This window comes from Sander lucioperca, chromosome 7 (assembly GCF_008315115.2).
Source record: "Sander lucioperca isolate FBNREF2018 chromosome 7, SLUC_FBN_1.2, whole genome shotgun sequence".
NCBI lineage: Eukaryota > Metazoa > Chordata > Actinopteri > Perciformes > Percidae > Sander > Sander lucioperca.
The window spans coordinates 11,083,315-11,105,109 of NC_050179.1; the positions used below are offsets into that span (position 1 = coordinate 11,083,315).

Genomic DNA, 21,795 nt, shown 5'->3' on the forward strand with positions numbered 1-21,795 from the left:
TTATGACAGCCAACTTTTCTCTCTTTACAATCCAGAAAAGGCAAAAAACAGAAAAAAATAAAAATAAAATGCAGTGTAAGCGTATTCAATAATCATACAGATGACCTCTTCTCTTAAATTTGTCATTTTAATGTCAATCAGTCTTTATTATTTTTGTCTAAATTGCTCAAGACAGATGATTAGGTATAATTTCCTACAATCAAGAGTGGCGGTCCTGTATCAAGAGTCAATCCCAAACTGGGGAAGAGGATATTTCATCCAGCGGCTCTGCACAGGGCTCCAACAATAACACCTCTCACTGAAAGGAAATTCTTCCGCCTCCTCTGCTCTCGGCTGGAACACACAGCTCTCTTAATCCGGCTCTGGTAATGAGGTCATTTCACAATATAATTTTCTCTCTTCCTTTTTTTCATTTAACAAATTAAAATCTGGCGTCTGCCTGAACACAGGAACAAAACTCTGTGATTGATCTATATCTTTAATAAGATACTTTTTTACAAAACTATGAATGATTCAATATGATATGATGAAAGGGAATATTTCCATATGAGAATCTTTGATCCTTTAAGATATTCAGTAGTGTCTCTCCAGCTCAGATCAGAGGCCTTTAGTGAGGTGGGAGTGGAGGGAGGAGGTGGTAAGGCAGTAATGGAACAGACAAACAGAGATGTTGTTGAGAGCTATGCCCTGCCAAAACTAACTCTGATCACTGCTCTGAAACCATCTGATCGCAGGAGCAGCCAGCATGGTCTTAAGTGGAGGTGACAGTGTGTCTAGGAGACACATTACAAGTCAGAGGAAATTGGAGATAAACAGATAAAAGAATGCAATCTCTGCTGGAAGTAACAAGGCACAGGGGGCAGGAAATAAACCTGTATTTAAGCTGATTACCCCAGTCCCAGCCCCTTTCGGCAGCTCTGTACAGCCCGGGCCTCACCACTACCAACGCTGTTAATTAGAGATTTGCTAAAGGGAAAAAAGACAGCCTTGTCAGACTTGCAGGAGTGTTAGTGATGGCTGGCTGGAGGGGGACATGCAGGGCTCTTAATTGGGTCTGTATGCTGTATCGGTGGCTGGCTGGAGCGCTGGTGATGATTGCTGTGAGCAGGTGGCCGTGGTGGCAGCTCCATGCAGGCTGTCCCAGGCCAGCCTGTCTGTTCTTGTCAGGACCTGGAACACTGAGCAGACAACTCCTGAGCCCTGCACTCATTACGCCAAGTTGCCCACCCTGTTGCCTAGCAACACCCTCACAGCCCCTTCACAACACTTCCTCCTAGTCCCACAATGTAACAGTCACAGTCGCAGAGAACTACTTTCACACAGTCTAGCTATGAATAAAAGATGAATGCACTGCTACCTCTCGGTGTCCTCTTTAAATACAACATGTAAGCCAGTCATAATGCATTGTCTTTTCCAATCAGCAATGTACACCAAATAGTATGATGCCATGGACAATCAATGAAAGCAGGAAAACCAGTCTGATTCATCACTGTCTCCCCATTAGTGTGTTTTATATGAAACCATCTTCTTGACCTTCATTATGTTCTCTGCTGCAACTGAAAAATGACATTGAGGATTTAATCAGAGATTCAGTATCCGTTTTAATCCAAGGTGTGTGTCTGGATTTTAATCAGACAATGTCTCAGACACGCCACAGCTGGTCATACATGACATTTGCGATTACGATCTGCCTACTAACAGTACATTAAACACGTAAGCACACAAATGCAGACATGAAGCTTTCACACACGCACAGGAGTAGTTAAGATCTTGGAAGCATTCTTGTTAAATCTGCTGTCGACTTTATCTGGCAGTAATCTCCATTTGCACCAGAGTGCAGCAAAAGTAGAAGTGGGGAGGGGGCAACTTCATGCAAATATTGCTTGTGACTTTAACTGCAATTTCTTCTTCTAAACAGTCCTGGTGGAAAATGAGAATCTTGCACAACTGCGTCAGGCAAACTTTACAAGGAAAACTTGTTAGGACTGCATGGGGACAGAACATTTTCGATGCAGTATTGTTTTTTCTCGATGTACTACCAAATGTCATCAGTTCATTGGGGAAATCTATGTCCCAAGAGGACCTAGCGTTTCTTTTGCTGCGGTTAGATTACTTGGACAGTCATCAGCCAAAGTTTCATGATTCAATGGAATTTTGATGAATGCTACAAATGAAGTGTAAAAGAATCAATCATGTCAGGGTTTGACTGGACGGACTTTGGAGAAGGGCATGTGGAACAGTGCCTGAGCTGGAAAATGACAGGAAACAGTGGAATGACATCAGTTATGGCACAGTGCAAGGCCTGTTTAATGAAATGGAGAAGCCAATGGGCTTCTATGACGCCTTTTAAAACATGGAGCACACCTCGTGACACCAGTTGAGAATTTAAAAAGGACATATTTCATGCAACCGCAGAAGACATTGGAGCAGAGTTGGAATCCAATCAAAACCAACATCACCCCCTAATATGCAGTGACTAATCTGGCAGTAATAGATGTTATTTTCACTTCTCTCTTCTCTAAGGGTTATGGCTTGAAACTAAAAGGAAACCCATTTATTTTGTGCTGTGCCTATGATATGTATTATTCAAGTTGATTTAATTCAGTCATCATTCCACTTAATGACAAACAGTCTCCACAGTCCTGTCAGTGTTCTGAATGCAGGCTGTCCGGTGTTGAAAAAGGTCAATATTAAATCATAGCCCCACCTTAAAGGCTCTCTCTAACATAACAATCCACATCAGGACTTGTCCACATTCTGTAGTGCCGCTCCAGTTACTGAAGTCGTAGAGGGGAAACTCTCAGCCCGAGACCCACTTCTTCGTGCCAAAAAGCCCACAGCATGTGAAAGCTGAAAACCCAAAGGGTGATCATTTGTCACGGGCAGTTCACACGTCCGGAATGTCTCAGTTTGTGCACTCAGAATATCAGACAAGATGGGTGGTGTTCCTAGAGATCAGGGCCACTCTCATGTCGGGCGATCAAAGTGAGCAGGGCTGGCGCTACAACGTTCACACACAGCTGTGTCTTCCCTGGGGTTGCAGTTGGGCTGCGGGTGCTAGACCTCACTGTGGAAGTGCCTGTAAATAAATGGTTTTGTCACGGTGTTCACACATTCCTCCAACCAATGGGCCTGCTCTGCTTTATTAGCATAGGCTGCCATGCTCACAGCTGATTGCTGACATCACCTCATTAGATACACATGGACTTCACAGAGGGAATACAATGATAACATAACACCATGATTAAGGTGATGTGGAAATGGTCTACAGTTTTCTATTCAAGTAAAAATTCCACAATCTTTGAAATCATTTTTGTCAATGTAAAATTTGGACATTTTGGGAGATACACTTTTCTTCCTTTTCGTAAGTTAGATGAGGAGATTGATACCATGTGGTTTTTACAAGAGTTTTTGAACAGATTAAATAAACACGATAATTAATAACGTTAATAATCAGCGTTAGAGGTGCTGGTAGGTGGATTTTGTTATATTTGGACAGAGTCAAGCTAGCAGTTTCCCACCATTTCTACCATTTCCATCATTTTAAGCTAACAGTCCTCTAGCTGTAGCTTCAGTGACAGTGGTATCAATTCTCATGTTTCTCAAACTTTTTATTTTTAAATATCTAACAGTTTGTTTAAACATCACTATGGCTATGGGAAATGTGATAGGCTACTGTATGGCTTTGGCTGAGGGCTTGGTTATAGAGTAAGGAAATCAAGGGGAAAGGCAGGAGAGCAGTACCTGTGCTATGGTCTTTTCATGAGGAATGTGAGGAATGCCCAAACCTCTGTAGTCAATATTTGCTTTAGATGAAATGATAAGAACAGCTTAGTCTCTCACCAACTACAACTGGGATGGCAGCCAAAACACTGAGCCCACAGGAACACATTCTAACCTGCAAATTAACCAGCCAACCGCTTGGCCTGCATTACCTTTAGAACATGACACACAGTCCCATACAAACAAACGTTGATTACACTCTGTTATCTAGCTGATGCTACGTCACGATCACAGCTAGTCCTATGGGAGCTATCTGACCTTGTGTTTGTCATTTGACCTTTGTCCTTGGCATCAGCACCTCAGACTTTCCTTTGCCCAGTGCTGTACTGAGTCTTATTTCACAACCCTGACATATTTTTACTCTTTTGGGTTGTGGTGAATAGGGTCAAAAGGATATGTTTATTTTCACCTTTCTCCAAAACATCTTTCACCACATTTTGTAACCAGGCAGTTGGATATTTGAGATTGAAAAGGCTCACTAAAAGAAAAATGAGCCTGCAGACTTACTAATAATGAATCATTATGAAAAGAAAAAAACTACAGCAGAAAAGGAAAACAGTAGATTTCCTCCTGGCTGGTTTGACATTACAAGGATGTTTAACTTAGGGTACCAAGGGAGGTGAACTACGCAGACTAATACACCAGGCTCAGGAGAGTGAGAGAGTGAGCAAAAAAGAAAGAAAGAGAGAGAGAGAGGAAAATGGAAAATGTAATTAATCACACTACAGTCAATGGGCCTGGTCTGGTGGAGGTGTTCTTGAGTTCTGGGTTTGTTTGTCAGTCTTGAGAGAAAGGCTAGTGGAACAGCAGTGCTGTGTATGGGTGGTCAATTAGTTTACAAACTTCAGCTGTGACAGAGGCATTCTCCTCAGCCCAAACTCCCTCATGCCATCCCTGACCAAACCACATCATATCAGAACCCAAACCTCATGCCATGATCTGAGGCATTCCCTGGGGCTGCAACATAAAGAAGCTCACTCAATTTAGCTCACCCTAAATCAACAGCCTTTTACTGTGGTTACATTGGATTGCCTTACATCCAGGATCTGCCAGCGCTTTTAGCCCCTTTGCAGTTTTCCATGCGTCCGATCTATGTCTGAGAACCAGACCTCCACCACTCTGTCACTATGCTTTTTTAACTTCCCTGGGATCACAACATGTTGCACATCCTTTCCAATTTGACTAAATGTACTTAAACCTCTCTGGACAGATCAGTTCAACTATAAAAGCCAAATAAAAACCACATAAGCAGACTGAAATCAAATCTGAACATGGGATAAATATGCTTTCCTGAGCTTGTCATGAATAGGGCACAAAACCAAGAGTATCTCCTAGTACGTAATTGCTTCAAATAATAAAATGCTAATGGCAACAATGATCAGGTTTGCCAGTTGGACGAGGGAGTAATACTTGGCTTTTACTACACTTGCTTGACGAATGAGGACAGCATCATAGCTGCAGTGGGCACCTAGCTATACAGTTACACACAAACATACATAAGAGTGTTGATAGACAAAAAACACACTGCAGATCATACCACACTGCTGTGGTTAATCTGGTGTTTAACACTATTATCAATCATCTTCTGTGATGCCGTGACAGCAGGCCCACTGGGATTAAGCAGCTGACTGATTTAGTGTGAAAAGTTTAAATGTGCAAAGAACGAAGTTAAACTGGACAATTATTCTACATCTTCACTTACATGTAGAGAATTTCTACTCACTTCAATGATTACATAACATGAAATATGAACGTTTCCTACTTCTGGCAATGTTAATTTGTGCACACATGAATCTGTATCAGTACACTTACACATCCAGGTATTCTCTGCTACATTATGCAAACATATCTTTCTGGCTCTGTGTACGTGCAGAAGATTGTGCTGATTACAAATGAATGACCTCTAATACATTATTCCTGCTGCGTGTACGTGCCAATTTGCATGAATATGTGTGTGGGAGTTCAGGACAGGAAATGTAAAGGTTGAGGTAGTTCCTTGAAAACAAAGGTTACTCCACATATCTTCATCTCCACATGAGTCCTTTCCATTGATAGGCGCCTGAGGCTCCTGTCCACATCACTGTACAGTTTAAGAGAGAACATCCTGGAGCTGTCACCCTCATCTTTCCCTTCACCTCCTATAGAAGGCTTGACCTATAGTGCATAACTGTAATGTAAAACATTACCTAAAATGTTAAACTGTGTTATACACAAGCACATTTGCGTGTAAAGCTCTGTTACACTGGGTGCCTTGTTCCTGACCCAGACACAAATGACAGGCAATGCTGGCCATGATCTGGTTTTCCTCAGCTGTGATTGCAAGAGAGCCCATGATTCCCCAGTGACTCACCAACGCCATCAACTTCACAAGCGCTTCACTGCTGTTTACAATCTTATCTCTCTGGGGCTCACCTTACAATCTGTATCATTATCTTCACTCCCTCTCTCCTTCGCCATCTTCCCTCCTCTATTTCCATGTTCTTACTCTGTGTTTACTGCCACAATTGAAAATGAAGTCATTACTTCCTGACTGCACTGTTCAAAGGTCACCCCCCTCTTCTCTCTCTTGTTCCCTGCCTCCTTTCCTCCTCTCCCTTTAGGGAGGGTCCTCATCCAACACGCCTAGCACGGCATTCCACAGATGTTGGGAGCACCTTCAAACGCTGCACAAGCAGCACTCGCAGCGGCATGCAGGGCGACTGACCCCCTCAGCTGCCACCAGGCTTCAGCACTAGGCTCAAGCCCTGCCAAGGAAAGTTTTGATTGGGGAGAAATTGCAATGTAGCAGCAACAGAGTCCCCGTGATGACAAGGAAAAAGCAACTGTAGCTCTCAAGGAGCAGAGTGATAACTGTGCAGTATTAGCCACCTTCTAGCTGCTGAAACAAGCTCCAAGTAAAACCCTCATGCCAGAGTGGGGCCTCTCATGTGTGTGCTGGGAGGGTGGCAGCTGCGATAGTGGGGGGGAAGGCCTCAGAGCACCTTTTCGTCTGACCCCCAAATCCTTAAGGTCTCTAGTACACCGACACACAGCTCCAGTTTCACCCTCCCAAGGCTCACTATGTGCTTGGCTCTCAAAACAATAATGTTCTTGTACATGGTCACTTACCACTACACGGCAAATGAACAGTGCTGTAATAAACAGTCAATTAGTCCATTAGTTGACGACACAAATTTAATGGATTCCAATCTTGACTATTTCCCTCAGTAGCAGTTTAACAGTTGACGGAGATACATCAGAAACATCACTGCATGACTTCTTTCCTTGCAAAGATCATGACTCTTTGTATTTTTGGTAAAACCTGCTAGGTTTCAACTGCTTTAATTCACCTCTGAATATGGTGTTACAAAGCTAAGCTAACCTGGGCTCGTAGAACAAAGGAACACTGCTACTAAAGGCTAACCTAGCTCGTAACATTAATGGCTTTGGTCTCCTCTCCCTGCATGATGCATTTAACGTGAGAATGAGACCTGTGCTTGCCTGGATGAGTGATACTTTCCTACCTAAGAGGGGTTGTGCTGTGTTAAACTGACTCACCCAGCCGCTGTTTTAGTTCGCGTCCGAAGATGGTTGCTGGCATCGGCTCTACGTCTGCTATTCCGCGTCCGCTCTCCAGCGTCCCCCGCTCTCTTTGCTGTAGTTCAGGTTTTAAAAGGTGTATTTACAAACTTGTGTTGTGGGGAAACGAGAATAGTCTTTCAGCGTCTTTGTCTACAATAGTGTTCTTCGTGTGGTAGTGTGGTTTGTTTCCATCTTCCTCAGGCCTGGCGCCAGGGTAAAATAACTAAGGGGGCAGATAAAAATTGCGAGGGGGCGATTTCTTTTCCTTCATAAAGTAGGCTAAAAATAACTCATTTACCCAGGCTTTACCCGCTGCAGCAACAGGGTCAGACCACGTGAATATGGCATTTCTTGAAGCAGTTAAGTTGTCCATTTTTATCTATTTTTTAAATAATTACGACTTGATAAAGTCAAAGTTTTAAAGGGGTGATAGAATGATTATATAGGGTATTTCACACTGTTCCTTAAGGTCTCCTAATAGGATATGTAACATTGGTTGGGCTGAAAATTGCCCGAATGCTATTTTATTAGGCCCTTAACTACCCTGTGAAAATGGATCTATTTGGAACAAGAGCTTTTCTTCCAAATATGGTATGCTCATGAATATTTAGATGAGCTGCGCGCTGATTGGTTTGAGCGAACCCCATAGAAACACAATGGAGATGAGACAGCAGGTCTCATATTTCAGACACTGCAAAGTTATACGTTGTCTGTCGGGCAATTTTGTTATTAAATTCACTTCTGAGACTTTTTTATGCAAGAAATCAACTATATAAAAGTCAAATATGGGCCGTTTTATGAAAATTGATGGCTAATTGCAAATTTGGTAAGACGTGTCGGACTTTAGGAGCTCCACACAGTCTGACGAGAAAACGGCAACCTCCATACCCAGTTAAAGTCACCGTTTCTCGGCTACTGGGCTACTGGGGCTCGGGGCTCCGCGGAGCTGGCTGGCTGCCAGCTGCCGGCATAACTAGAGTATATTTAGTTTGAATTTCGTCGCGCCACTTACATAACATATACCCCAAGGTCTTATAAAGCTAACAATGGTGTCCGATTTCAATTTAATGCATTTTTGTGAACATTAGGGATTTCGTTAGCTGCTACTGTCCCTTCAATCCTATGTGTACAGATCGCGGCTAGTTAGCTTAACTTTCGGCATAATTAAAGTATATTTACAGTTTGAATTTCGTCACGCCACTTATATAACATCTACCCCAAGGTCTTATAAAGCTAACTATGATGTCCGATTTCAATTTAAAGCAGCCATATTATGCTCATTTTCAGGTTCATATTGTATTTTAAGGTTGTACCAGAATAGGTTTACATGGTTTAATTTTCAAAAAACACCATATTTTTGTTGTACTGCAGTGCTCTCTCTCACTGCTGCAGATCCTCTTTTCAGCTGGTCTCTGTTTTAGCTACAGAGTGAGACCTCTTTTCTTCTTCTTCTTCTGTACTATCTTTGATTGCACTGCACATGTGCAGTAGCTCAGATGTAGATCATGTCAGCTAGCTAGCTCCATAGACAGTAAAAGAAAGGCTGTTTCTACAACTTTGGTCAGTTACAAGGCAGGATTAGCTGGGAGACTTCTAAATAAGGGCGCACATGTAAGTAGTTCTTTTGTAGATTATGGTGAACTTGTGTGTGTTGTAGCAGTGCTTTGCTATTGAGAACGAGGTAGCATGCTAGCGTTAGCATTAGCGTTAGCATGCTACGAGCTAATGGTTGCTGTTAGCCTGCTCGTTTCGGCTTGTGACGTCACAAGCCGTGCCGATTTTGAACAGCTCACCCAGAGACTGAAGGCAGGACACATTCAGAAACCGTATCTCACTCTAAACAGCATGGATGGATTTTTTTCAAAGTTTGTATGTGTGTGGAAGCACCAGAGACACAACATAACACCCCAAATCCCAGAAAAAGTGATTTTTTCATAATATGGGCACTTTAATGCATTTTTGTGAACATTAGGGATTTCGTTAGCTGCTACTGTCCCTTCAATCCTATGAATCGCGGCTAGCTGACAGGGCCTCGGCATTTTGTAGTCCAGTAACCCAGAACCGGTGACTTTGCGCAGGTATGGAGCGCCGCGGTCTTCCCTTCGTGACGGAGATCCAGCTAGCTCACAGCGAGTCTATGAAGTAGGGCACGCCGGGCGGCAAGGCAGCACCGACTGCTGTCACGTAGCCTGCTGAGCTCCTGCTGAACTGCGACACACAGTCGGACAAAATTTGCAATTAGCCATCAATTTTCGTAAAACGGCCCATATTTGACCTCTACATAGTTGATTTCTCGCATAAAAAAGTCTCAGAAGTGAATTTAGTATTTAAATAGCTTACCTCTGGAGATCTGCATGACCTAGCTAGATTCAGAAGACTAAGCTGACCTCAGGTCAGTGGTGTAGCCTATGCAAATGTTGGGGCGTGACAAAGACTAGGAGTTGGGATGCTGGCGTCAGCTTCCAGCTTTGTTGCGATTCGCCCGTTTTCAGCGGCAGTTTCAAAATGTGAGATTTGCAGAGGATAGGGGTATCAATGGGATTTTGAGCTTCTATGTATGTCCTATTTACCCACCGAACTGTCGTTATTCAACTATGACAAGGTAAAATCGGTTTTGCATTCTATCACCCCTTTAAAACTCGTTACACGAGTTACATCTAACTAGGATGTCTATCACTAGACTGTAACTGTAAACACCTGTCCGTCAGCGTCTGAGGGCTGCTGCGCTGTGATGATACAGGTAGCTGGGTACTCCTCGTCATCAGATTAAGATTCCTCATCAGATTAAAATGACGGGTCATTGATCTCTCCCCGATCCGATTCTCCATCACTCATGTCCAAATCTAGCTTGCTCTAGCTTCTAATAATGCAGCCGCCTTGTCGAAAGACATGTACACAAATCGCGTTGCTAGGCTACCGGCAATGGTCTGAGCGCAGCAAAGCAGCTTTTATAAGGGGGTTAAAATCATGGACATACGAATGAAGTAAGAGGATGGCTGGAGTGGTCGCTCTCTGTGTCAAATATCGCCTGGATGGGATTACATTGTTAGTAGTTGAAAGCCCCCTGCGATAAAGGCACCATGGAGACCTTGTAAAAGTAATTGTGTTGTTGTGTTTGTATGTTTTAACAAGGGGGCAGAAAATACAACTGAGGGGGCAAAGCCCCCTTTTGCCCCCTCGTGGCGCTGGGTGCGGTCTTCCTCCTTCCGGAATCAATCCCAATCTCTTTCACCTGCCGGACAGGCCGGGCTAAATTAGCGTCACACAAACACACCCCCTCATGTGTCACACTACATTCACTGAAACAGGTGTACAATATTTTGTTGAACCGTGGTCATTACAGTAAAAGGGGCAGGACCTATTTTGTTTTTTGCATGCAAACTGTTTTACACTGCAACAAGTTCTAAAATTCAATGTTATGATATAAATTAGTCTTGTAGGTCACCGACGTACTGGATGTTTTAATTACATTTTACGCTAAAATAATTCTGAAATAGTAGGATTGATACAGTTTAGTGCAATCATTTTGGAAAAAAATAATGACTAAGAACTATAACATCTATTGGCACATGCCTACTTGCAGCGCAGCTCAGAGAAGCACAGTTCAGAACAGTATTGACATTGACATACCTAATATATACCTGCTGTGTTACTGCAAGTGCTCCTGGGTCTTTAGTGGTGGCACTGGACAGCTGCTGCTTCTCACCTGAAGCACAGACAACAAACTGTATTTCTACAAAGTGAAATGAAAGGATAGCAGTGCAGTTTACAGATGAGCTAAAAAAGCATGCAGATTCACAAAAAGGGAAGACTATTTAGACATTCACACATGTGCCATGAGGGTGTGTGTGTATGTGTGTGTGTGTGTGTGTGTGTGTGTGTGTGTGTGTGTGTGTGTGTGTGTGTAAACAGAGACAGATAGGCTAGGTCTCTCCTTTTGGCTGGGCTGTATTGTTAGTCTCCAATCCTGCCTGCGTGCTGTGATTATCAATGCACACATCTGGATGGACTTAGTCAAGGAATCCTATAAAGAACCTAATGGGCTCTTCTAACATTTTTGAAGACTGATTAAGAGCCGTTTCAGATCTTGTTCACATAAATGAGTTCCATCTGTGATTTATTTAAGTTTTAACTCAATTCGGTATCTACAGTTACGTGCTCCCTTTCAGTGTAATGGGGGTTTGGGGGATTTAGGGGAGATTTCCATGCTTTCTAGGTAATATGCAAGACTGCTGAATATTTACTTGGGGCAGCATACATGAATAAAAATTGAGGGCTGCTCCATCGTGGAAATCGTAGGTGGTTCTGTACCATGACAACGATCACCGCTTACTTAACATAAACTAGCACAGATATTGTCAGCAATCTGGTTTTATAACCAATTTATTGTCAAAGCATGCAAACTTTTGTTATTTAAGTGTCACTCTCTTTTAGTCTTGGTTATCATAAAGAAAAGCCACTATTTGGAGACACGCCAGCATGAAAGGCAAATTTACACCTGCACATTAGTATGGTGAAGTAGCAAGCAGGCCTCGTTTTTAAGGCCTATTTGCCTTCCAACAGTGTGACCCTTATGTTTTATGAGGGAGACTAACACCATGAACTACATTTGTTACAAATTAGCCTCCTAGTGCAGTAAAGTTGACACCTGCCACTTCAAACCTTTCTGTAGAAAAGAGGACAGCCATTGATAACCGACTAAAAAGAAATGGCTGCATTAATACACATTCAATAGCCCGGCTAGCTAACTATTAACGTTAATTTTCCATCTGGCCAAACAACTAACGTTAGGGTAACGTTACTTACAGGCACTTAGGTAAGCATAGCTTCACGTTAGCCTATTATGTGTTCCGCTAACGTTAACTATTCGACTGGGAACAGCAATAGCCAAACATTGCCGTCCCTTAGACAAGAATGGAACAACCACATTTTGTTCAAATAATTACCAAACAGTCTCAACCTTTACCCTCGATGATATTGCCTCAAGGCCATTACCGTCGTTTGACCACAAGATGTCGCCAGAATCAAAGTTCCTCCACTATTAATGCTGCCTTTAGGTGCCTCTCGTGATGTCGTATTTCTGTGATTAAAGGCAGTGGAGTTGTGGATTATTTTTGACTGAATTTAATTAACAAAATGAACAGCGGAACAAAAGTATGATAAACATTTTTTTAAATTCTGCAATGTGTAAAGCCATTTTTTCTAATTATTTTCTGGCAACAGGTTCGTAAAAACTTTTGGACTTCTAACAGCAAATTACTTTCACAGTCGGACGTTGTCATAAATGGTTGTTGCAGAACCACGGGATTCAAGCATGGATGTATTATAAAAACGGAGGTTACTTTAACAATTGTAACGTTAGCTAGTAAACCTCTGCTCTGACAGTCCCATAGATCGTTCGTTCCCAAGACAAAAGTTGGAAATTTCCGATAGCATTTAATGTTACAATGTGTCCGGATATGACCGCATAACCACAGGAACCAAACTTTAGCTAGTAGCTGTATCTGTAGCATAACAGCTAAGCTATCAGTATTCAAAACAAAAACTCTCGGAAGTACGTTATCTTGTTTAACACCGATTTCGCCGTTAATATGGAGCAGTAGGCAGAATTTAAAAACAAAGGTAATAGTCTCAAACTGGGTTTTATTATTGCCTGTGTGGAACGAATCAGTTTGGGGTGCCGCTAACGTTAACGTACTTAGCCAAATTGTTTTTCCGTAAGTTAGTTAGCAGTAACAAATCACAATACAATCTATTCACCATGTTTTAAATTTGACACAATCTGTACTGCTGTTGAGATTAAACGTCGTTCGTAACTAGATGTGGGAAAAGCATTACCATATTGTACTGTTTCATACTTCAGCCAACTAACGTTACAGTGGCTGTTAAGCTGATGAATGGAATCTAACGTTAAAGAAATGGGATAGGAACAGGATGAAACAGCAAACTAGCTATATCTTCTCGTCATATTCCACACAGTTTGGACAAGCATACTTGTAAGAATCCTCAATGATTTCAGTGAAGATACTTGCTGTCCAATACAAGTTGTAAAGCAGACATTTGGACAGGTTGAAAACGTTGCCAACCCCTTTGTTATCAACATCTGACATGACAGTGTATCCCTAGCTACTGATCTCTTCCCTTCCAGTGTAGAGGAATGGTCTGACTGCAGCAGTACCAGTAAAGATGCACAGCCGTCTGCAGGAGTTGAAGAAGGAAGAGGAGACTCTCCTCAAAATCAAAGTCATGCTACAAGACCAGCTGAACAGGTTGAAGGTGAGTGAGAGAGTTCACAGAATGAGTGTAGGGGTTTGTGCGGTACATGTGGTTTATATATTATGTATTCACTCTGTGTTTCAGTTTGAAGAAGGGGCCTTGAAATCTATCATTAGCGCTCAAACAGAAGAAGGAGCCTCTCAACGCTCTTCTCCAGAAACTGAGGTAAATCACTGTACCAGAGAGAACACCTGGGGACAACCCTGCTAAATGCTCATAGCTCACAATCTGTCATATTAAGATATTCTTAAATTATAATATTTTTTTGCTTGTTTGTTGATTTATTCACATTTACATTGGTTCGTTGAAATTGAAGATCAGAGGTTTTCACTACACTACACTTCTGTACTGTCTTGCTGAGGTGTTATAGTTTGCAGGCCTGCATAACCTCAATGATATTGATTACATTTATATCCACACAAAAGTCAGGTTACTCTGAGTAATAACATTAAGACAGAAAATGGGTAAACATGTTTGTGTGTTGCAGCAATCTGATTACTTTTACCACCCCAGTTTACAGATAGTACGACTGAGGTATACCTCGCCATGTAATCATATTTCTCTAGCAGAAGTGTTGCTTAGTTCACTGGGTTATTTTGAATCCCTCAACTTTTGGGGAATATTCACATTTCACGACTGTTTTTGTTTTCATTATTTCCTTCACTCAGAAACTTATGTAGCCTTCTTCAGAAGCTTGTTTGTGTCATTCAGTGATTCAGATAATTACGTAAATAATTTGTTTTTTAGTCAAAAACGCCTCTCCTTTCTGCAGCTAATACACTATATATATTTCATTAGTGACATGATCATGATTGAACAGTATTTCAAACGTGTTGGCTAACAGTTTTAGACTCAAATTGCTACCAGTTACTTTTAAGGCACAACCAGGTATGCCCATGAAAAGTTTAAATGTGCACAGTCATAAACTACAACTACAAGAGTCATGTAGGTGCTTATTGGTGCAGAGTCATTGAAAACAATTCACAAAGACTTACTCAGCTAGACATGTACTCTCACATTGATTTGAGCTTTGTTTTGTCATGAAAATATAACCGTGTCCAGAGTAATGTTAAATGACTGAAAATTAGCAGCATGATAATATTTTACAAAGGTTGTTTCCTGGTTTCATAACTTTTTTTTAAAGTTCTGTCTTGCACACTTAGTTTGCACTTTTTAAGATTTCATTTAAAAGTGGTCAACAGTTTCATGTTTGTTATTTTGTTTCAGGTTCATATTAACCTTGATGATGAGAGCGAGATCAATCGAACCAAACTGCTACTGAATGCTGCTGTAGATTTTGATATGGAGGAGGAAGATGATGATGAGGATGAAGATGAGGAGGATGATGAAGAAGATGACAATGAGCTTGAGTTTGAGTTTGTGCCTGAGGACGATGAGGAAGATGATTACTGAGATTCTCAGTGTTTCATGGGGCTTCAATATTTGCACCACTGAAGAAGAACCACATGTTAACGGACATCTGTTTATTTGTTCACCTGTTTATCACTTATGAAGTTTAATTTATTTGGATGGAGTGAGTAACAGTTACAGTTTGATGATGTGTGGTGCTAACAGTACCCTCTCCTTAGCCTGATTTAAGGCATGTCATCCTGCACACCAAACCATGTTAGAATTTATGTGTCAAATTTTGTGAGAAATATCTCACTGAAATGCAGTAAGACAGTGTTATTAGGTGCTTATAGCTTACTAGACATATTGTGCATTTTGAGGATTAGCATTAAAATGTATGGCTGGGCCATATAAGAAGATAGTGTGTATGCCTTATGTAAGAGATGATAATTGTAAGCACAAAATAAAATGTTTTGCATAGGGTTTATCGGATTGATTTTTACAATGTACACTTCTAGTTTTATGCCAACATTCTTCACAACATACAGTAATATTTTTCAGATTAATAAATGTTTGCATATGAGCAATAAGAGGATACATCCCATTTTCCATTAAGGTACTACCTATGTAAAATTGTCCTAACCTGACCCAGGCCAATGGGTAATGCAGTGCAAACACTTTCCACTAGCAAACCATTCAGCAATTTCTAAACAGCTAAAACAATGCAGTGAGCTTCACAATAAGACCAGCTTTCACACTGACAGCAGGGACAGCTCTGGAGAAGGGTGGTGCTACAACAGGCGACGTACAATAGAGATTGCACCAATAGATATATTCAGCTTTCTACGTGGTCTGCTGTTCCAGGAGAGCAGTGCACCCAGGGATTCAAGCTCAGCACACACACCTGCTGCAAATGAATTCTTCATAAGGTACACAGGTAATTGGACATCTTATTCAGTACATTGTGAATCAAATGTTATTGATTTTGCACTAGCGATTAAAAATTATTTGCAGGAATATGGAAACAAAAATGCTTAAATGAGAAATTATATATCTGGGGAAGAACAGGTGAACAGGAATGTATTACAATTAGTATTCCTAATTGCAGCAGGAGCTTTAGATTTTTCTTAGTTATATGTCTAAGATTTTACCATATTTCCCAAAGTGAGTTGGGAGGACTCAAATCTGGACATTAACCATGACAATGTAACAAATAGCATTCATTTCCTTATAATTGTCAAATGATGAAGTTATGAACGTTCACATTTAGTCAATGTGTGGAAAGGTTCATCCACTGTCAATACTGTGATTGTGCACTGTAAATATATCAACCTCTCACATTAACTTTGCTTACAGAGGTGAAACCATAGTTTGTATGGGATCTGTCTGCCTCAGCAAGATGAGCTCACACTCCATTGAATTTGAAAAAGGGTATTTGGCTCTGCATTAGGGATGCAGGACCCCCATAGTCCATTACATTGGATGCTTTCAGACTGTTTGATGACAGTTTATTGTAATTATTTTATGATTTTTCTTTCTGTTACTAATTTTACTTTTTTTGGTTTTTTTAGAAAAGAGGTAGCATGTGTGTGTATGTGTCTTAGATATAGCATGTTTGCTACAGATCAAGCTTGTTATTGGGATTAAGAGGTGATGCTAAATGCTTCTCCTCTGCAGTGGTGGAATGTCACTAAGTATATTTACTCAACAGTACTTAAGTACAAATACTTAGGTACTTGTACTTTACTTGAGTGTTTTCTTTTCATGCCACTTTCTACTTCTACTCCACTACATTTTTTACAACATTAATCTGACAGCTTTAGTTACTAGTGACTTTACAAATTACTTTATTAAATTCATTTTTGCACACAAAACCCATGTAGTTTATAAAATACAATGTTTTATTATAAATTGAACTGCCCAACAATATACAGGCCTACAAGTACAGCTGAACTGATTAGCCGATTAAAAACTTAGTTGATTGACAGAACTGTTTTAATCTTTTCTAGTTTCTAAAATGTGAGGATTTTTCTGCATTGAGTACTTGTACTCAACTTTAAATACATTTTTCTGATGATACTTACATACTTTGATGATACTTAGTAACATTTTAAATGCAGGACTTTTACTTGTAACAAAGTATTTCTACAGTGTGGTATTATGTATTACGTAGTCAAGGATCTGAATACTTCTTCCACCACTGCTCCTCTGTGTGCAGACGTCAGTGAGTGACTAGAGCCTAACCCGACAGTGACTGTGCTGCAGGCTCAGGAGTACCATGCTGCCCCGCTGTGCATTCAGTGTGTGCCATGTGTTTGTGTTGGTGCTGTGTCTGTCTTCGGCTGAGGACATCGACTGGACAAAGAACGACCACAGCTCCTTCTATTATGGCACTTTTCCAGCTGGTAAACACAACTTTTCTCTTCAGTGGGATAGAGGCAGTGCATTTTAATGATTTAGTAATTGGTGGTATTATATCCTCCCATAAGAGTTGGTCATCTGGTGGTTGTTGCCAATGTTGTATTTATTAGGATTTTCATGGGGTGCCGGAAGTTCAGCCTATCAAACAGAAGGAGCCTGGGACAAAGATGGAAAAGGACTGAGCATCTGGGACGTGTTCAGTCATAAGAAAGGCAAAATACAACAAAATGACACCGGGGACTCCTCTTGTGAGGGCTACCACAAAGTCAAGGTGGGGTGATCAAGTGTGGTGTGTCTGAGAGATATGGAGAGACCAGAGGGGGGCGAAAGGAAATCTGAATATTTCACTTGCGTGTGTTGTACAGGATGATGTTTCTCTGATGAAGGAGCTGAAGCTTAACCACTATCGCTTCTCCATATCCTGGCCTAGACTCATCCCCACTGGCATAAAGTGTGAGTTACTGCTGTTAATTCAAGCCGTTTGCAACTTAACTGCTGTGTGTGATTTAATTTGTTAATTGCTTAAACAGAGAAATTATCTACACTTTAATACCATTTGCAGCTGACCATATAAATGAAAAAGGAATACAGTACTATGATGGACTGATTGACCAGCTGCTGGAGAGCAAGATCACTCCCGTTGTAACTTTGTATCACTGGGATCTTCCACAGGTTGGTATACAAAACATCAATAATCCCAAACTTCAGCCTTTTTGCGTTACAGCACCATTTTTCTTTACCGAGTTACTGTACTCTTTGCTTTACTAGGTCTTACAGGAGAAATATGGTGGATGGCAGAATATAAGCTTGGTCAATCATTTCAATGAATTTGCTAACCTGTGCTTTGAAAGATTTGGCAACCGAGTCAAGTACTGGATGACTTTCAACAATCCCTGGGTATGTTTAAAAGAAATGATTTTCAGGTTTTACATTCACACCTGCCTTGTACCATATCATTTGTTTTTATCATAGAGCTTGGATTAATATGTATCTAGCTGTTACTGAAAGCACTATTATCCCACTAATAATCTGCTAACCTGCTTTAGTCTGTAGCAGTTGAAGGCTATGAGACTGGCGAGCATGCTCCTGGACTAAGACTGAGAGGAACAGGGGCATACAGGGCTGCACATCACATAATCAAGGTAGTATAATGTATATATATATATATAATGTGCCACTTGGCACTGAAATGTAAATTCTATTCATAATAATACTAATCCTTTTCATAGGCACATGCTAAAGTTTGGCATACTTATGATACACAATGGAGGGCAAAACAAAAAGGTAAACAAGGTCAAACTCTGAAAGTAACTTAATTCAATATTTGCCTCTCAACAGTACTGTCTGTCTTAGTGTTGAGAGCTGCTGTTCACATCTGCAGGTCTGGTTGGCATCTCTCTGTCTGGAGATTGGGGAGAGCCGGTGGATATGAGCAACCAGAAAGACATTGAAGCAGCTGAGAGATATGTCCAGTTCTACCTGGGCTGGTTTGCCACACCCATCTTTCACGGAGACTACCCTCAAGTGATGAAAGACTTCATTGGTGAGTTAAATTGTAAACAGTAATATTGGTCATTTGGGGAAATAACTAATCACTACTCGTGTGTGCAGGAAGGAAGAGTGTCCAACAGGGCCTTGGGACGTCTCGCCTGCCAACATTTTCCACCCAAGAGAAGAGCTACATCAAGGGGACCTGTGACTTCCTCGGCATCGGCCATTTCACCACCCGCTACATCACCCAAAAGAACAACCCATCAGGTCGAAGCAGCAGCAGCAGCTACTTCACTGACCGTGACCTGGCAGAGCTGGTTGACCCGCGATGGCCTGACCCCGGGTCTGAGTGGCTCTATTCCGTGCCTTGGGGTTTCAGACGTCTGCTCAATTTTGTCAAGGTGACTTGAATAGGCTATAGTAAATGATGGAACAGACTTGTTGACATTTGTGCCAAAGCTGAAATGATCTTAGCACACTGCAGTCCTAGTTAAATTACATATAGGCAACTTATTGCATATTGATTTGTTCCCCATCTAGATTCAGTATGGAAACCCAATGATTTATGTTACTGAGAATGGAGTCTCTGAGAAGATGTTATGTACAGAGCTGTGTGATGACTGGAGGATACAGTATTATAAAGACTACATCAATGAGATGCTGAAAGGTGAGTGAGCTCATAAGCACCTGTGCCTTTCTTTTGTTTGGTCATTTGAAAGCCCAATCCTTTTGTGGTCAACTCACTCTCTGTTGTGTCATTAAGCTATCAAAGATGGAGTCAATGTGAAGGGCTACACCGCATGGTCCCTGCTGGACAAGTTTGAGTGGGATGAAGGCTACTCCGAGAGGTTTGGCTTGTACTATGTGGACTTCAGGAACAAAAACAAGCCTCGCTATCCCAAAGCCTCTGTTCAGTTTTACAAACGCGTCATCAGCTCCAATGGATTTCCCAATCAGAGAGAGGTAAGAGACACAACGTGGTCAAGACAAAGACCTGCCTCTTATCCTTTCCAGACAAACATTTCAGATATTCTTCTTAAACATTCCGATTAATTGGTTCATGCTCTATTGTGCCACATATATCATTTCAGTGATGATATGCCATTGCATTGTAAACCTCGACAGGTTGAGAACTGGAGGAGGAAGGCTATTGAGACCTGTTCCTCAAGCAATCAGCTCCTAGCTGCAGGTCAGTTCGTCAAGAACAGCCCTGACCATGTTTATCAATGATCAGAGGTGAACAACTAGCTGGGGTAAACAAATAAAGATTCTGACCTAACCAATCGTTTTTAAATGCAAATGAGATCAAGTGTTATAATTTGACTTGACTATGTGTTGCTGCACCTCAGAAAACACATGAACAAATTATTAGGCAAATTTGAATGATGGAAGTATAAAACATAATTAACAAAATCTCTGACAGAATATCTAAGATATCTTTTTTGTTTGCCCCTCCAGCTAGAAGAAAATCCAAGGAACATGCAGAAATGCCAAAGGTTTGGCCAGTGCATGATGAAGTTTAGAACTTGAGGGTATATGTCTTCCATTTAAGTCAGTTTTTTTTTTTTTGTTGCTTTGTGATTGTGCTATTTCAAATCCGCCTAACAGAATTAAGCCTTTGCAGTTTAATGCTAAAATATGCCTCTGAAACAAGCTTGTGCTCCGTGTGTTCAACTACGTCTTCACTTATCTGATGTTTTACTAGTGTGCTTGAATGTAATTTGCAACCAAGAGCAGCCCTTTAAATTTCACAGCAGCTTTGACAAAAACTCAGTAAGCAAAAAGCTTATCTGTGGACTTGTGCCTACAGGGTTTTTCACAAAGCATTTTTTTTATAAAAAATATAAATTTACCCAGATAACATAATACCAGTAGCCTGGTTGACACTTGCAGAGCAAATCTCAAATTTGCCGGAAGTTCGTCAGGGTTTACCCAGGCTATAATACCAGTGAAAGTGTCTGATATATTGGAATTGAATTTAGAAAAGCAAACTTCAACATGAGGTTAAGGAACATGATTCAGCCATGCCAGTTGATGACTGGTAATAATGCAATTTCTTAAGATTTGACTTTTATCTGGCCATTGTGCAAATGCTGCTTTCTGAAATATTCCCCAGTAGCTGCATGCAGTTCTCAAAGGGTTAAAGTGTTGGTAATCAACTCTAAGTACTGTCTCTTTTTTTATTAGAGGAACAGCGGAGTACTGCTGCCAATATTCTAAGACTTATACATGGTAAGGAATCACTCATGCTCACTATAAATCAGATAAAGGATGATTTGATTTAGGGGGAAAATATTAACCCTTTGAGTGCTGTGCTTGCAGCACTCCCTTCATAAGCAATGTCTGAATTACATAATAATACCAGTGAATCGTTAATGTATGTGTGTGTATTTTGCAGACCCTTTGACCAGCCACATGGAGATGGTAACTGAGATCGTTGTTCCCACTGTGTGCACACTCTCTATTTTGCTCAGTGCCGTCTTCCTTATGTTCCTGCTGCGGAGGCGGAACTAGACAGTGTGCTTGTTTACAATCACACACACACACACACACACACACACACACACACCTTTTCTTTCATGGATCATGTGTGAACATAAATACATTATTTGAACTGAATTTCGATGGAATTAGTGACTTCATTCAGTTGATGTGCATACAGTGTTTGCTGTAAAAATGTTGGTTAAGCCTTTTAAAAATCAATTTAGTACCAGACACTCAAACAGTGTGCATAGCCCTGCAACATGTTGGATTTTCTTATTACAATATTGTTGTGGAATATTACCATTGCAAACAGCCCTTGTGATCTATTGTTTTAAGTTGTTCAGCAAAAAAACTTTTCAAAATCTTTCAACTGCTATATTGAACATTTAAAAAAAAAAAAAAATCTGCAAATGTGATAATAAAGATGCA

The 21,795-nt window shown here is 41.0% G+C and overlaps 2 protein-coding genes and 1 long non-coding RNA gene across 11 annotated transcripts; 2 read left to right on the top strand and 1 right to left on the bottom strand.

Annotated features, from left to right (window-relative positions):
* Positions 1 to 10,266: 10,266 nt before the first annotated feature.
* Positions 10,267 to 12,498, bottom strand: LOC116038323. The gene is made up of 3 exons (XR_004102087.2): positions 12,311 to 12,498; positions 10,986 to 11,050; positions 10,267 to 10,576 (listed from the first exon to the last, which is right to left on the bottom strand). It is a non-coding gene; the product is annotated as an uncharacterized LOC116038323 (long non-coding RNA).
* Positions 12,499 to 12,725: 227 nt separating this feature from the next.
* Positions 12,726 to 15,455, top strand: snapc5 (small nuclear RNA activating complex, polypeptide 5). Its single transcript, XM_031282607.2, has 4 exons — positions 12,726 to 12,966; positions 13,493 to 13,620; positions 13,705 to 13,785; positions 14,848 to 15,455. The coding sequence occupies exons 2-4, from the start codon at positions 13,531 to 13,533 to the stop codon at positions 15,031 to 15,033; spliced, it is 357 nt and encodes a 118-aa protein (XP_031138467.1). The 5' UTR covers positions 12,726 to 12,966; positions 13,493 to 13,530; the 3' UTR covers positions 15,034 to 15,455.
* A 163-nt stretch (positions 15,456 to 15,618) lies between these two features.
* lctlb (lactase-like b) lies at positions 15,619 to 21,733 on the top strand. Of its 9 annotated transcripts, none has more exons than XR_004897935.1 (16): positions 15,619 to 15,907; positions 17,373 to 17,375; positions 17,502 to 17,662; positions 17,757 to 17,844; positions 17,954 to 18,063; positions 18,160 to 18,288; positions 18,438 to 18,533; positions 18,621 to 18,675; positions 18,773 to 18,934; positions 19,003 to 19,283; positions 19,423 to 19,549; positions 19,646 to 19,845; positions 20,008 to 20,071; positions 20,341 to 20,414; positions 21,070 to 21,114; positions 21,281 to 21,733. XR_004897935.1 is itself a non-coding variant. In XM_036003540.1 (15 exons), the coding sequence occupies exons 1-15, from the start codon at positions 15,634 to 15,636 to the stop codon at positions 21,394 to 21,396; spliced, it is 1,911 nt and encodes a 636-aa protein (XP_035859433.1). In that variant the 5' UTR covers positions 15,619 to 15,633; the 3' UTR covers positions 21,397 to 21,733. The 9 variants fall into 9 exon arrangements, 7 of the variants coding, with proteins under 7 accessions (XP_035859433.1, XP_035859435.1, XP_035859434.1 ...); XR_004102086.2 differs by having other exon boundaries at positions 15,842 to 15,907; positions 17,189 to 17,375; XM_036003540.1 differs by lacking the exon at positions 20,341 to 20,414.
* The last annotated feature ends 62 nt before the right edge of the window (positions 21,734 to 21,795 follow it).

Excerpts from the sequence above, each read along its gene's own strand:
- snapc5 (XM_031282607.2), top strand. The coding sequence starts at position 13,531 with ATGCACAGCCGTCTGCAGGAGTTGAAGAAGGAAGAGGAGACTCTCCTC. Across the intron at positions 13,621-13,704 it reads ACCAGCTGAACAGGTTGAAG|TTTGAAGAAGGGGCCTTGAA; the intron begins GTGAGTGAGAGA and ends TCTGTGTTTCAG. Across the intron at positions 13,786-14,847 it reads GCTCTTCTCCAGAAACTGAG|GTTCATATTAACCTTGATGA; the intron begins GTAAATCACTGT and ends ATTTTGTTTCAG.
- lctlb (XM_036003540.1), top strand. The coding sequence starts at position 15,634 with ATGCAGTGCAAACACTTTCCACTAGCAAACCATTCAGCAATTTCTAAA. Across the intron at positions 19,284-19,422 it reads GTCTGCTCAATTTTGTCAAG|ATTCAGTATGGAAACCCAAT; the intron begins GTGACTTGAATA and ends TTCCCCATCTAG. Across the intron at positions 19,550-19,645 it reads CATCAATGAGATGCTGAAAG|CTATCAAAGATGGAGTCAAT; the intron begins GTGAGTGAGCTC and ends TGTGTCATTAAG.